The sequence below is a fragment of the Peromyscus maniculatus genome, chromosome 4 (genome assembly GCF_049852395.1).
Source record: "Peromyscus maniculatus bairdii isolate BWxNUB_F1_BW_parent chromosome 4, HU_Pman_BW_mat_3.1, whole genome shotgun sequence".
Lineage (NCBI taxonomy): Eukaryota > Metazoa > Chordata > Mammalia > Rodentia > Cricetidae > Peromyscus > Peromyscus maniculatus.
The window spans coordinates 106,785,386-106,801,768 of NC_134855.1; the positions used below are offsets into that span (position 1 = coordinate 106,785,386).

A 16,383-nucleotide genomic window follows, 5' to 3' on the forward strand; every position below is an offset into this window, starting at 1 on the left:
TAAATTTTAAAACAATTTTAATGCCATCAAGACATTGGTGAAGTAGGAGGCTCTGCTTTGGGTCACAATGGAAAAATAACAGGAAAGGAAATTTTAGAGGCACAAAGCGGCTAAAGGTACACAGGGAAATGTACCTCATGTAAGTGGGGTGGGGGGGAGACACGACACGGGACGGGACACACTCCTGTCAAAGCCCATGCAAGCTGGCACACAAAACTAAAAATTAAAAAACAAAACAAAACAGAGGACAAAATTTCCATGGACAACAAAGAATTGTCAGAAAGACATACCCCTATACTCATAAAACAGAAGGAAATTACAAGCCAATATTTCAAAACATGTCTATAGACGTTTTTAAAATAGACCACAGAAACAACATGTAGGCAAGAGAGATGGCCAGTGGGGAGAGGCCGTGCCCCCAAACCTGATGGTCTGAGTTCAGGCCCTGGAACTCACAAGGTGGATGAAAAGAACGGACTCTGCAGGTTAGGTTACTCTCTAACCTCTCCACTCATGACGTTCGTGTGCCGCCACACACACACACACACACACACACACACACACACACACACACTAACCCAATGTAAAAGAAAAACCAAAAATGAGAAAACCTTAGAAATAAATAAAGTCACTGGAATGATGAGAAATTTGAAACAAAATTCAGAACCCAAGAACAAAGAAAGAAAAAGAAAAAAATAGGAGGATGAGATGCAGCTCACATGGTAGCGTGCTTGCCTAGTGAGGATGAGGCCCTGGGTTCAATGCCTGGCACTGCACAGATCAGGCATGGTGGCTCATGCCTGTAATCCTAGAACTCAAGATGTGGAGACGGGAAACCAAAGATCAAGGCCATCCTCAGCTACATATCACATTCAAGGCCAACCTCTGCTACTTGAGACCCTGTCTCGCATACATACATGCATACATACATATTTTTTAAAAGAGAAAAAAGTGTACATATGACAGTTCACTTTTATAGAAGAATAAGTATTCATGAAACAGGCGATGGAAACATGATCGTGGCCATGGCCTGCCAGCCTTTTCTTACCACCTTTGCCATTGCCCTCTTTACAGTTCTAAAACCATAGCTGAGGGCCACAGCCTGGGGCACCCTTGAATGTGATGACAGCTAGCCTTCAATTGGGACATAGCATTGCCAGCCTGGGCATCAGGCCATTGAATACCTCTGACTGCTCATCAAGATAAGAAATGCAGAACGTCTGTCTGGAGCCAGTAATGAAATGAATCCGCTGGGACACCTGTTCACGTCTCTATCCAGCTGATGTCAACCTAGCCCCCCCTGAGGGGTTCAGGTGCAAGCTCGGCTTGTTTTCCACTGGAGTCTCCCTGAAGACAGACAATGGTGTGGGTGTGCTAAGACCAAGCTGAGGGATATAAACACTCACTTTCTGGCTTCCTTCCCATACCTTCATGGTTTATTGATCTGCCCACTTTCAGAGGGGTGCAGTAAGCAGAGATAGGTTTGGATCTTGAGAGACCTTGGAATATTGACAGGGGTGGAGGGATGGCATTTGTGTGTGGTATGGTCTCAGGCACATTCCTGGACGTTAATCATCCGAAAACAGGCTGCCCGGGGAAGCATGTCACCGGCCTGAGGTTACAGAGAAATGGATATAGGGTCTTCCCTGTGGACAAACTGTTTGGACAGTCTGAGTCTTAATAAGGGAAGCCAAGGTCTCTTTCACCTGACCCAGAATGAGGATATGGTTCTCACTGGATGAAAAGTCCCTGCTTCTTCCTCTTGAAGACACACAGAAAGAAAGGTCACTGCTAGGCCTGAAAGGGGACGTTCTCAGGTTTCCCTCCTCTGAGAGATGCTCAGAGGTTAAGAGCAAGCACTGTTCTGCGCCATAGGGAAGCCAGAGAGCTGACAGAGCTCCTCTTGGATGGAAATGGCTTGTGTATGTGTGTGCTTTAACAGGCATGGGACATTTGTAACAGGGAAGGTTCTACAAAGCCATCTTTTCCAAAGTAAGACATTTTACAAGTATTTGTTGTAGAAAAGGGAAGGATTAAAAAAAAGGATAAATGAGGAAAAAAAAAACCTCACAAACAACAAACACCCTAGCAGAGAAACAACAACAAACCTAGCAGAGAAAAGCTGAAACTCAAGTTTCTTTGTGGGGGCAGTACTGGGGATTTGAACCTAGGGCCTCATGCATGCCGGGTAGATACTCAACTGCTGAGCTAACTAACTCAGAGAAAAAAAAAAAACCTACTGAACTTTACAAGTTCTCTCTCTTTCTCTCTCTCTTCTCTCCTCTCCATGGGACAAAAGAGTATGCAACCCCAGAACCAATTCCCTTTATCAACACTCTGGAACCGTCAATAGCTCCCTATTGGTGGAGCTCAGGGGAGCTGAGTGTACATTGGAGGGTTAACTTCCCCCATCTCTGGATATTCCAATGGGCCATCCTCTCTCCCTCTTTAATGTCTTGGAATTGAGCTCCTGTTTGAAGGATGATCCAGGGATGGAGATGTGGCTCAGTTAGTACAATCAGTTTAGCATGTCTGAGGCCCTGGGGTCCACGCCAGCATCGAATAAAACTGGGCATAGTGGGGCCTGGAGAGATGGCTCAGAGGTTAAGAGCACTGGCTGCTCTTCCAGAGGTCCTGAGTTCAATTCCCAGCAACCACATGGTGGCTCACAACCATCTGTAATGAGATCTGGCGCCCTCTTCTGTATACATAATAAATAAATAAATCTTTAAAAAAAAACAAAAAAAAAACTGGGCATAGTGATACACAGCTGTTAATCTTAGCACCCAGGAGGTGGAAGCAGGAAGATCCTAAGTTCAGTTTCATCCTTGACTACACAGAGAGGGAGTTCAAGGCCAACCTAGGATCTACCTTGGAGCAGAGTTGCAGGGCCTCACTCACAGGCAGAGGCCAACACCTGGCTACAGCTGTGTCCACTGCACCCTCGTAAATTACAGCATCAGGTTCCTTCATGGAGCATGGGCAGTGTTCTGCCAGTTCCTGCACATAGAGCCCCCGTGGGCACAGTGGGAGGCAGGTACTCAAGAAGCAATGACCTCAGCTCATAGGTTCCCTTGCAGCTCCCACAGGTAGAGAGAGTGCAAGGGCAAGGTAGAAAGCTGGGGTGGTGATGGTGTAGTGGAACATGTCTGTTCCCAGGAGGCTGAGGCAGGAGGATCACAAACAAGCATGCCAACCTGAGCTTCATAATGAGACCTTGTCTCCAAAACAAACCAAAACCAAGCCAGACAGGAAGCTGGAGTGGTCCTGCAGTATGAGGGAAAACCCACTACTGTTAGCGTTTGTTCAACTGAGCACTAGAGTCCACATAACCATGTGCTGACATCCTTCCCTAGACATCAGGGCATGCTCCAGCCAGCCTTGTCACAACGGTGGGACGTGTGTGGAAGGAGTCAACCAGTACAGATGCATCTGTCCTCCAGGAAGAACTGGGAACCGCTGTCAGCATCAGACCCAGGCTGGTATGTAGCCACTGTGGGACTTGGTGAGGATGCTCCCCTGGGGGCTGGCAAGGATGCTGGTCGTGGTCACCAAAGGCAGATGTGTTAGGAACTCTGTGCCTCTCGTAGACTCAAGCTTTTCCTCTGTGGTTCCCATCCACTGGCTGACCCTGCTGGTACCCTAAGGCGCTCCTGTAGATGGGCTCTGCTCTTTTTTTTATAATCAGAGTTTTGACCCTTCTTTTGGAGAGACAGGCTCCAACTTAACAGCATGCAGATCAGAGACATGGCCTGCTACACGGGGCACGTTTGCCTGCTTAGTGTTTCGCCCGCTAGCAGAATCACTTTTCCTTTCGATGGTTCTATCACACCCTGCAAGGTCAGCAGCCCAGGGTATTTTAAGATCTGAAGAACCAGACATTTGAGTCCCAGCACAAGGCAAGAAAACCTCATGATAAGCAATCTATGAAGGATGGGTGAAGGGTTTCACACCACTCTGCAACTGAGAGGTGTAACTGAAAGATGCCCTTTTCCTTTGCCAGACAGGCCTGGCTTGTCGTTATTTCTGCGTAGACACATCCTGTGGGGGGAAGGGCAGTTTGGTGGATAGTGTAAGGTCCAGAGAATAAGAGCCGACAAACTCTTGGGGCTGGAGAAGTAGCTCACCTTGTAGAATGCTTGCCTCCCAGGCAGGAAGCCATGCATTTGATCCCTAGCATCACAGGATGCTGGGCATGGTGGTGGGCATCTGTGATCCCGGCACCAGTGAAGAAGAAGCAGGAGGAGCAGATATCTGAGGCTGTGCTGTCCTTGGCTTCATAGCAGAGTCTAAGTCCAGCCTGGAATACAGGAGACCCTGCCTCAAATAAAATAAAACAACTGCTTCATGCCCTCTGGAGCAGCCAGCTCCAGGTCAGGGCTAAGCAGTGCACCTATGAGGTTGCTGCTGACTGCCTCGGCAAGTCAGCGGGACTAGCCCGACAGATCCTTTCTCATAGTGAAGTCGTCCCCTGTAGCTCTTATGTCTGGAGTCACCTCCTGTTGAAACAGTGGGAGGTGGGGCTTTCTTGGAAGTTCACTGACTCTTTACAAAGAAGAGCAGAAAATTTTCTTTTCACCTTGGTGATACCATACTAGCCACTAAATGCCCCCCTGTTACGGGGGGGGGGGGACTTCTGCTGTGGGACCTTCGGGTCATCATCATTCCTCATTTTATGAAGTGTCTCCAAGACTGGAGTCTTCTCCAGGAAGGGAGAGTAAGAAGTGAACAGGTCCACACTAAGAAATGACCCAACAGACTTACCTAGAACCTTCCTGGACTGTCTCTTTCCCAGTACCCTGTAAGCCTCTCCCCAATATTTTTCTAAATTCTAATTTTTAAATTGTAGGTGCGTACGTGCATTTGTTTGTGTGTGGATGTGTACACTTGAATGCAGTACTAATGGAAGCCAGAAAAGGGCTTCAGTCCCCTGGAAATGGAGTTACGGGCAGTTGTGAGCCTCCAGATGTTGGTACTGAGAATCAGACTCTAGTCTTCTGGTAGTTCTGTCTCTTAACCACTGAGCCATCTCTCCAGTCCCTAATATTATTTTGAGACCCGGTCTGACTCTGCTACCCAGGCTGCCCTTGAACTGGACTCAGGTGATGCTGCCTAAGTCTTGAGAATAACTACAAGAATTGTTTTTGTTTGTTGGTTGGCTGGTTGGTTTTGTTGTTGTTGTTTGTCTTTTGTTTTGTTTTTTCGATACAGGGTTTCTCTGTGTAGCTTTGCGCCTTTCCTGGAACTTGCTCTGTAGACCAGACTGGCCTCCAACTCACAGAGATCCGTCTGCCTCTGCCTCCTGAGTGCTGGGATTAAAGGCGGGCGCCACCACTGCCCAGCCAAGAACTGTTTTTTAATAATCGATTTACCAGAGCTGGAGAGATGGTCAGAGGTTAAGAGCAGGTACTGTTCTTGCAGAGGTCAGGATTTCCCAGCATCCACATGCCTCACAGACACCTTTAACTCTCCAGTTCCAGGGAGATGAAGAAACCGACTTCTGGCCTCCACAGGCATCAGGCACTACATGTTGTGCATGTATACACGCAGGTACTTACACATAAAATAAAATCTTTTTTTTTAAATCCTTTAATCCCAGAACTCAGGAGGCAGAGGCAGGAGTTAAAGGCCAGCTTGGTCTACACAGTGAGTTGCAGGCCAGCCTGGGCTACATAGTAAGACCCTGGTTTTGCTTGTTTGTTTTGTTTTTATCCCATTTACCTTATTTTTATTGTGGTTAGAAAACTATCTTCTGTTCTTGGAAAGATGCAAAAACTGTAATAATAAAACTACCCTTGAACACATAAAAGAAGCCGCAAGCTGTGTAAACACACACACACACACACACACACACACACACACACACACACACACACGACAGAAAAAGTGGAGGCTCAAGATTTTAAATTCTAGTGGTCACTGCATCGTGGACGTTGTACAAGATTCTCAAAATGAGCCCGGCATCGGTGGCTCACACCTTTAATCCCAGCACTCGAAAGGCAGAGCCAGGCGGATCTCTGTAAGTTCGAGGCCAGCCTGGTCTACAGAGCGAGATCCAGGAGAGGCACCAAAACTACACGGAGAAACCCTGCCTCGAAACAAACAAACAAATTTCTCAAAATGAATCTCGAACTTCACACTGCACATGTCCCGCTGTTATATCGCTCCTTCACGGGTCCGGGTCCTTCCTCTCAGGCTCACAGTAGTTTAGGTTCAACCACCTGTCATTCCTTTCCTGCCGTACAGTATGCACAGGAGACAGGGTCTCGCCAGCCCCGGGGCGCACGGCAGGTGCCGGGGGCGGGGTGGTCGGGCGCTGAGCGTGTCTTCTTCCCGCAGCGGCCCCCGAGGGCGGCGTGGCCGGCGACGCCGCCTTCAGCCGGGCGCACGGCAGGTGCCGGGTGTGTGTGTGTGTGTGTGTGTGTGTGTGTGTGTGTGTGTGTGTGTGTGTGTGTGTGTGTGTGTGTGTGTGTGTGTGTGTGTGTGTGTGTGTGTGTGTGTGTGTGTGTGGTCGGGCACTGAGCGTGTCTTCTTCCCGCAGCGGCCCCCGAGGGCGGCGTGGCCGGCGACGCCGCCTTCAGCCGGGCGCACGGCAGGTGCCGGGTGTGTGTGTGTGTGTGTGTGTGTGTGTGTGTGTGTGTGTGTGTGTGTGTGTGTGTGTGTGGTCGGGCACTGAGCGTGTCTTCTTCCCGCAGCGGCCCCCGAGGGCGGCGTGGCCGGCGACCCCGCCTTCAGCCGCGCGCCGCGCTGCGCGCAAGTGGAGCAGGAGCAGCACTGCAGCTGCGAGGCGGGATTCCACTTGAGCCGCACCGCGGGCAGCGACAGCGTCTGCCAGGGTAGGCTCCGGCTCCGCGGGGGAACGGGGATCGCGGGAGAAGAGGCGGGGACGTGAGCCTGGGAACCCAGGGTCCCATCTGCAGCCCTGGGGCGGAGTGCGGGGTGCGGCGAGGGCCTTCCTGGGCGTGATCTCAGAAATACCTGCGATTTGCCACGAAGAATGAAATTAAAGGGTAGACTTTCGGGCGATTCTGGAGACCGCACGCCCTTCTTGGTTCTCCTCCCTGCGTACCCCTCTTATCTGGCCTCCAGTAGGGTGCATTGGGGCCTTCTCTGAGACAGTGTAGACAGCAGATGGAGTGCTAAGGATATGCATTCAGTCTCTAGAGTGCTTGCCTAGCACGCACGAGGCCCTTCGTCCATTCTCATCACCACTTAAATTTGGAGTGACAGGCCTGTAATCTCAACCCTTGGGACATGGAGGCAGGAGGACCAGAAGTTCAAGGTCATCTTCTGTAACACAGCGGCAAGGGGAGGAGGAAAGCAGCCTGGGGTGATAGCCCGGAACTACTGTGCCCAGTCGTGACCACAACCTCCTCCCTGCCCCCTGGCAGCGTGGCAAGGGAGTTGCTGGGAACACTTATGGCAGACAGAGCCAGGGATGTGGGCACACACTGAGACTCCCTCCCTAGCCACCTCCTCTCAGTTTAGCGGACTCTAGAGCGGCTCCACCCTGAGATCTGGCCAGCTGATGCTCATTTCACAGCATCGGAAATAACACTCCCCACCCGCTTCTAAAGCGGAGTCTTACTATACAGCCCAGGCTGGCCTCCGACGGAGATCGGTGCCTCAGCCTCCCAAACACTGGGGTTACGGGCCTGCCTCGCCACACAGGCCGCAGGGCTCCCTTACTCCGCATCCCCATTGCTGGAGATGAGGAGAGCCGAGATGGGTGTCTGAGTCTGGTTCTCCTCCCCGACCGTGGTACTTGACTAGCTAGGCTTTGTAGAGTTTCCCAGGTTAGACTGAGGACCCCTCCCCCCCCCCCCCCCCGCCGAAGTCCCCCACATCAGCATCTTCCACTCCTCCCTTCAGCCCTCTTGGCCCTTGGGGGCGGGGGGGGGGGGCGGACATCCCAGATGCTCCTCTGCAGGTATACAGCTTGTCCCTTTATCCCGCGACACTTGGAATCAAGGGCACTTTCGTCCCCAGATGTGAATGAGTGTGAGATCTACGGGCAGGAAGGACGCCCCCGGCTCTGCATGCACGCCTGTGTGAACACCCCTGGCTCCTACCGCTGTACCTGCCCCAGCGGATACCGGATCCTGGCTGATGGGAAGAGCTGTGAGGGTGAGTGAGACGCGGTGACCACGAGGCTCGAGGTCACCCTCCACACCTGGTCACCCGCTGCTGTGATGACCCCTGCTCTCATCCCTGAGTCCCATTCAGGAGTGATTAGGCTAAGAGAATCAATGATCTGGGCACACATTCAATCTTGGAAAAGAAATTCAAAAGAACTCTCAAAAATCAGCCTATCCGTTCTACACAAATCAGCAGTTGAACCATCCAGCCTCTTCTGACCTCATGTGAGTGACATTTCTAGGTAAGGTCACTTCCTCTTATTCAGCACTGCCTTCATCCAGACCTGAACCCAAAGGCCAAGAAGCCAGCCAGAGTCCACTGTATTGGAACCTGAAGGGACCTCGGAGGCTTCATGGCCCTGTGTGTCCACATGCTAGTGTCCTGTGACTACAGGTGCTGTATCTCAGCTTCGCCAGGCTGGACAGCCCTGGCCATGTGTGGTGGCTAGCTGAGGACAACAGACAGAGCCACCGATGACAGGCAGGAGCGAGGAACAGGGCTCATAAGAGCCTGATGACAACTGTGGCTGGAAGTATTCATCGGCCACCAGAACTGAGCCCAGGCTGAAAACAGAGACCGACAGCTGCTCAGGCCTCCATTCGCCAAACTCCACTACACACCAGAAGACCTGGGAATCAGACGGCCTGGAAGCCTAGGCAGACGGGCCGGGCCAGTCAGTCTCCCAGGGACAGGGAAATAGATTAGAGGGTGGGTTGTAAATGCAAACACCTGGCTCAGGTTCTACTTAAGTGCCACCCTGTCCCCAAGGATGATAGGGCTGAGATTTCTGTTTATGGTGCAAATAAGCACCTTCATCAGCAAGGAATGTCTGCAGGTAAAGTGAGAATAGGGGGTAGAAAGGAGAGGCTGAAAGCTGCAGGCACCATGGTGGACACCAGAAAATCTAGTGGAGTCTGGGCAACCCAATAGGAGGCCTCCTGTTACCATACCTCCTCTGAAGACAAACACAGAGATTAAGAAACCGAGACACATCAGTTCTTCATATTAGCACAATCAGAATATAGTAGCCCCCACCCATCCATGGGTCAATACCCAAATTCAGAATAGTGTCAACCCTACATGTATGATGTTACTGTCCTACAGTAAATACCTAGTGTTATGAAGTTTAATTTATAAATTAGGCAGAGCAAATATTAACAACAACGAATAGCGAGATAAATAACTATAATATACTATAATAAAATTTATTAAAAGCTAATGAACTGCTTGTTTCTAGAAATTTTTATTTAATATTTTCAAACTACATACAGTTGGCCACAAGTAAGTCAAACCATGTATAAGTTGGGACTGCTGTATACAATTCAGGCCTGAAGGCAAAGGAGAGTCTCCTCTTGCTCATCTTGATTAGGAGTTGGGGCTGCAGGGGACCTCTGGGGAGAAGGCAGCTGCTTCAGGCTCACATTGGGAGGATGTCCAGGCCTGACTCCCCCATGGACTAAGGACACTGAAGGGCACCCAGTGGGTGTCAGAAAATGGCTCTGAACTATGGAGGAGAAGGCAAAGAGAAAGGCAGGACGCTAAGCCACAAGCTGACTTGGAATATAAAGAGAGAGGTAGCTCTCTGGTGACATCTTGTTGGACTCCAGTGTAAGCCGCAGAGGAGTGGGCAGCTGGGAACTAGAATAGGAGATGTCCAGATAGCCATTCTTACATCTACCCATCCATACTTGTGCGCATCCACCTACCCATTCACCTGCCCACCCATTCATTCACCATCCATCAATCCACCATCCATCCATCCACTCCATCATCCATCTCACAGCACTCACATGGGCCCACGTAGGACTTGGGAAGGGACAGCCTCTAGCTGGGTAAATTCACGGGATGTTTGTAAAGAGCACAGAGAACTCTTATAAAAAATAACAGAGTCGAGATGTCTGCTTTCGGTATCGGATGTGGTTAAGGAGGCAGACATTCCTAAAGGGTTGAGTCTGAGTGTGAGGACAACCATGGGTAATACGGAGACTCAAAAGCGCCTGGGACTGAGGAGGCAGCAGGTGACTGGTATCACTCATTCGGTGTCGGCAGGGACTCCTATCACTTGTCACAGCCCAGGACAGGAAGACAGCATCCCTCTCCCCACCCAGGGAAATTCACCACCACAGTCCTAGAGCGCTTCTGAAGGACCTCCATTCCAGATGTTGAAAGAAAACAGAATGCCTGATAAGGTTCTTGCTGCAAGGGGATGGATCCCTGGCACTCACGAGTCAGCCAGCCTAGTGGAACCAGTGAGCTCCAAGTTCAGTGAGAGACCCTGTTCAAAAAATAATGTGGAGAAGTGATTGAGGAAAATTCCCAAACTGTCAACCTCTGGTCTCCGCACACAGGCACACTCACATGAATGTGTGCTGCCCCCGACACACACAGAGTAATTGTTGGGTATTTGGAAAATTTACCCTTTGTGGAGTCTCCCATCCCGTCGCCTGTGGGGGTTTCAAGTGGCTGTATGATGCAGGAAAGTCAGGAAGATAGATTCACAGCCTTCATTGTGTCTCCTGAAATATAGATGTTGATGAGTGTGTGGGTCCACAGCCCATGTGCCCCCAAGGGACCACATGCATCAATACTGGAGGAAGTTTCCAATGTGTCAGCCCCGAGTGCCCCGAGGGCAGCGGCAACGTAAGCTACGTGAAGACATCTCCCTTGTGAGTAGATCCAGGGCTGCCCATGGCTGGGCATGCAGTTAATGGGGGTGGGGGGAGGCAGATAATTTCATCATACACAGGAAATATGAAAGACAGAGAAGCTTCTCTGAGCGTCCATTTCCCCTGTAATTACCAACTCACATGAAGCACAGACAATTTGTTCTTCAAAAGAGATACTAGAGTCTACAGGAGTGTGGCCTCTTCAGAAGGGCAGATGGGGCAGCCCCTCTTGAGTTTTCCCAATCCTAACTGTCTCCATTTTACCTCTGCTCCAGCCAGTGTGAGCGAAGCCCCTGTCCCATGGATAGCAGGCCATGTCGCCACCTGCCGAAGACCATCTCCTTCCATTACCTCTCTCTACCTTCCAACCTGAAGACACCCATCACGCTCTTCCGCATGGCCACAGCCTCAGTTCCTGGCCATCCTGGGCCCAACAGCCTGCGCTTTGGAATTGTGGGTGGGAACAGCCGTGGCCACTTCGTAATGCAGCGCTCAGACCGACAGACAGGGGAACTCATCCTTACACAGACCCTGGAGGGGCCTCAGACTCTGGAGGTAGATGTTGACATGTCAGAGTACCTGGAACGCTCCTTCCAGGCCAACCATGTATCCAAGGTCACCATCTTTGTGTCTCGCTATGACTTCTAAGGATGCCATGGCAGTCGGGGGACTGAGATTTGAGATCTGGGCTGATTTCTCTTTCCCAAGGACACAACTGTAGGCAAGAGCTGCAATGGTCATTTCTCCTCTCTGTCATGTTCCCATCCACTTGGCCTGTTCACCCAGACTTTTAGAGCAATGTACTGTGCTCTGTCTCACGGGCTGGCACAGGGAAGCCAGAAAACAAACGCTGTACCACCATCACACCTTTTTTTTCTCTGCTTTAAGCACCACTGTAGTTACCCACTTTGGAGACAGAACAGAATCTCAGAATGCTGTGTGAATGTGTGAGTTTGAAATGAGCTGAGGTGGGGGAGGAGCTCCTGGTGCGTGTCTGAGACAATGGCCAACTGTTCTGCGTTGAGGTTGCCAAGCTTGTTCTGACTGAATATGTTCTCGCTCTGTTAATGGTCTAATACCCCTGTGAGCCTTCTTCTCAGGGGCCAATAGGAGAGAGAGCCTGGTAACCCCAAGTGGATCCTTCTAGATCAAGGAGTCAACATTAAATCATGGATTCTGCCAGAGTTTCTTCACTTTACAGAAAACATGTCTCAAAAACATGACCCAGTATTATGGCTGTGGAAATAGAGCCTGCTCCTGTCTGCCCATCTGACTTCTCCCTGAGCTGGAGAGTGCCTTCTAGGAAGGAATAGCTCTCTTCCTGCCCAGCTTGGACATAGAGGGACAAGAGAGTAAGAGAGGCAATGTTTAAGATTGCACCTTTAGTTGGCAATCTCCATCAGTATGGGTTGGTCACATGGGAGACTGGTAAGAACGGCATCTGGCCACGGAATGTTTAGAACACCCCAATTATCTTTCATTTCATGGCTTTCTTCTGCTGCTGCTGCTAGAAGAACCAAGAGGTGATGCCTTCCAGATGAATGAAGCCCTGAGAAGTTTCCAGAAAACTCTGTGCAGCACTGAGAAGTGGGTGGGGTGGGGAACCATTCCAATTAAAAATTTAAAACTAGATGGGTTGAGAGGATTTTCCCATGTCCAAATACACATTGATCTACTGGTAATATTGCCTTATATACATTTTATTTAAAAAATATTTCTAGAGGCTAAGACAGGCGGATCGTGAGTTTGAGGGCAGCCTGGATGACATAGTGGGACTATGTCTCAAACAAAACAAGGCAGGAAGAGGAGTAGAGGGGGGCTCAGTTGGGAAGGTTCTTGTCTAGCATGCACGAGGCCCCAAGTTCATTTACTGGCTCTGCATATCTTGGCTACATAGCCAGTTTGAGACAGGCCTGAACTACACAAGACCCTGTATCAAGCAGAAACAGAAGGAAGAACGCCAGCTCCCCATTTCCCATCTAAATCTTCGTGTTTGTTCAGCTAGGAAGCTGAACTAGGTGCCCCTAGTTTAGTGGTAAGTCTAGTATGCAGCTCCTAGGAGAGCTTGTCCCTGGCTCTTCTGTGAGACAAAGATGGAGACTCGTCCCATGGCTTCAGCAGCGGTCTCTAATGACAAGACAAGGGCCTGACGATGCTTTTCCAGGTCCTTATGTGACTCATTAAAACATTATCCAGAGTCTTGTGTCTCTACATGGTAGTGTGATGGTTTATGGTGGCGACTCTGGTGTCCAACAGGCCATGTGCTAAGTGGTACTTTTCTCCACCGAGATGTGTTATCGGCAAAGCGCTTCTCACTTAGTGCCTGCCTGCCTGCCTCAGACTCCATCGTCGTGTGGGTTATACTTAGGACCTTCCTCCTCTTCTCTCCTGTCAGTCAGCTTTCCATTACTGTAACTAAGTAGCGTGACAATCCACTCACGAAGAGAAAAGGTTTATTTTTGCTCTCAGATCCACTGGCTCTCTTGTTTTGGGGGCCATGACGATGGCAGGAGGCAGAGCATGTTCACCTCATGGTTGGGGGTAAAGACAGCAGAAGACCTTGTCTCATAATCTATTTCAATAGCATGCCCTCCCCTTAGGCCCTCCCACTCCCCGATACTTCCAAACACATGGGATTTCGGGGAGCCATTCTGGATCCAAACTGCAGCAAAGCTCTTGTTACTTTGAGAGATCTGCTTCTGGGTCTTCTTAAGGCTGCAGTCTGTGTTAAGTCGGTGTGACTGGCTGTCAATGTGTATTAGTTTACATGTTTCTCTGGGTAATAACGGATCCAAGGACTGAAAATGCACAAACTAGAAGAGCATAAGGAACTCTATGTGTCATCATCAGCTCCAACCATCAGCGCCTGCCAATCACCTCCTCCTCCTTCTCCTCCTCCTCCTCCACATGATGACTTTGAAGGAGGCTCTAAACGTGATATCATTCCATCTGTATTTCATCCTCTACAGCCTGACCCCAACATTATCCACATTCAATGTTATCTAGAAGTTCAACAACAGGGCTCACAGGATGGCTCAGCAGGAAAAGGTGTTAGCTACGGAGACTGACAGCCTGTCTTCAATCCCCAGGACCTACATGGCGGAAGAAGAGAATCAACTCTCACAAGCTGTCCTGCGATCCCTCCATTGTGCTGTGTCCACTCACATCCATATTCATTGCAAATAAATAAACAAGTAAATAATATAATTAAAAAACAGAAATTTAACAATGGTTCATCAGTACCTCCAGCCACTCAGTCATTGTTTAAATTTCTCTGATTGACTTGGGTTTTTTCTTTGCTTGAATTAGGTCCATGTGGTATAATTTATTGATAAACTTTAACATGTAGCAGGGAATCCTCACATTTCAGCATATATCAGATGACATGGAGGTTTGTTAGAGAGTAGAATATTGGATTGCTTATTCTTTTCCTTCCTTCCTTCCTTCTTTCCTCCCTCCCTTCCTTCCTTCTTTCCTCCCTCCCTCCCTCCCTCCCTCCCTCCCTCCCTCCCCCCTCCCTCCCAACCTCCCTCTCTCCCTCCCTCTCCCCCCCTCTTTCTTTCTTTCTCTTGGTTTTGGGGTATTTTAGGGACAGATTCTGACTATGTATCCCTGGCTGTCCTGGAACTTGCTCTGTAGCCCAGGCTGGCCTCAGACTCAGAGATCTGCCTGTCTCTGCCTCCCAAGTGCTGGGATTTAAGGTCTGTGCCATCACCACCTGATTGGATTGTTTATTCTTGTAGAATTTCTCGAACTCTGGGTTTTCCTGAGGGCTTTTCTATAGAACCTGTAAATGTGATCCTCTGTCCTCTCTCTTTCATATATACCTGTGGTTCTGTTCAGATAGTTCATGAAATTTGCATTGTCTTTATTATGAAGAATTCTTTATCAGTATTGGCTGGTACCTCAAGTGGAAGGCACATAGTATCTGTTGCTTTCTTTTTAAATTTATTTTATTGGGGCTGGAGAGATGGCTCAGCAGTTAGGAATTTTTTTTTTTTTTTTTTGAGACAGGGTTTTTCTGTGTAGCTTTGGAGCCTGTCCTGGAATCTGCCCTGTAGACCAGGCTGGCCTTGAACTTACAGAGATCCACCTGCCTCTACCTCCTGAGTGCTGGGATTAAAGGCGTGCGCCACCACCGCCCGGCATCTTTTTTTTTTTTTTTTTGGTTTTTTGAAACACTTGTTTCTTTTGCAGAGGACCTGGGTTCGGTTCCTAGAACCCTATTGCAGTTCCAGGCCAGCCAGAGACACAGTGAGACCCTGTCTCAAAACACAACAATAATAATTTTACATCTTGGAAAACATCTCCCAGAAAAACATCATCAATAGTGCTGGTAACAATAATTCTTTTGTGTTTTGTTTTTTTTTTTTTTTTTATCCTCAAGTTTGTTGTCATCAAGCAGAGTGTTGTACAGTTGGTTTGCTTTTTCAAATCACTTAAAATATTCTTTACAGCTCTGGCTCAAACTACAATCCGAATAGTTGCATTTCATTTTGCTAAAATTTTTGATTATTTTTCACTATTTATTTGTTTGTGAGGGGGTGGTGCGTGCCACACCTGTGGAGGTGAGAGTCTGTTTGGTCCTCCTACAGTAGTGCTTCCAGGGCTCACCTGAGGCGACCGATCCTGGCAGCAAGCATGTTTTCCACTGAACCATCTCGTTGGCTCTGGCAGTCTTAGCCACTGCTTGTGATTTCTTTCATTTAATTTCACTTAATGTGTGTGGGTGTTACCCTGCGTGTATATCTGTGTGCCACCTGTGTGTGCCCAGTACCCGATGAGGCTTCATCTCCAACCCCTCATATTTCCTCCCTCTCAATAGCCAATTTTCCTTCTTTATCTTTTTACTTAATATAATGGGGCTGGAGAAATGGCTACATAATTTTGAGTACTGGCTGCTCTTGCAGAGGACCCAGATTAGATTCCCAGCACCACCCACACAGTGGCTCACAACTATCTGTAACTACAGTTCCAGGAGATCCAACACCCTTTTCTGTGGTGTACAGATATATAAATAAGCACAAAACACACACACACACACACACACACACACACACACAAAACAATACAAATATATTATTATTAATATAAATAAAAATAAAAGTAAAATAATATAAATTAATGATAGATGATAGCATAATATTCAATGCTTCCTTTGACCTTTTATTATTGTTATTATTATTATTATTATTATTATTAATAACATTGGCTATTACTCCTCACAGCCATATCCCTTATCAATCCTCTACTTTGAGAATTTACCACAGTTTATTCATCTAGTTATTTGGTGATGACAGCTAGGCCATTTTCAGCCCCTTGACACTGAAAATGTTACATCAGTGTGTGTTGTTTTTAATATTTTTGCCTTCATGTCTTAGAAGCCAATATTTCCTCCACAAGACATAGGCAACCTTCTAACCCCCAAAAGGCAATGTATGCAAGGCCCTGTTCCTAACTAAGGCGGGTCCCAGCAACACCATTCTCACGCCTGCTCACTGAGCAGACCCTACTGTGGAAGGAAGGGCAGGCCCCAGTGCAGGGCTGATCCACCGTCCAACTGTCTGCGTTGGACCTC

At 48.8% G+C, this 16,383-nt stretch overlaps 1 protein-coding gene across 1 annotated transcript in view; it reads left to right on the forward strand.

Moving 5' to 3' along the window:
• The window catches only part of Fbln7 (fibulin 7), a 40,764-nt gene extending 26,726 nt beyond the window's left edge, over positions 1-14,038 (forward strand). Inside the window, exons 4-8 of the mRNA XM_042276210.2 lie at positions 3,357-3,482; positions 6,696-6,836; positions 7,990-8,127; positions 10,667-10,805; positions 11,081-14,038. Of these exons, the coding sequence (XP_042132144.2) occupies positions 3,357-3,482; positions 6,696-6,836; positions 7,990-8,127; positions 10,667-10,805; positions 11,081-11,453 (917 nt within the window). The 3' untranslated portion in view covers positions 11,454-14,038. The remainder of the gene's footprint in view (positions 1-3,356; positions 3,483-6,695; positions 6,837-7,989; positions 8,128-10,666; positions 10,806-11,080) is intronic.
• The last annotated feature ends 2,345 nt before the right edge of the window (positions 14,039-16,383 follow it).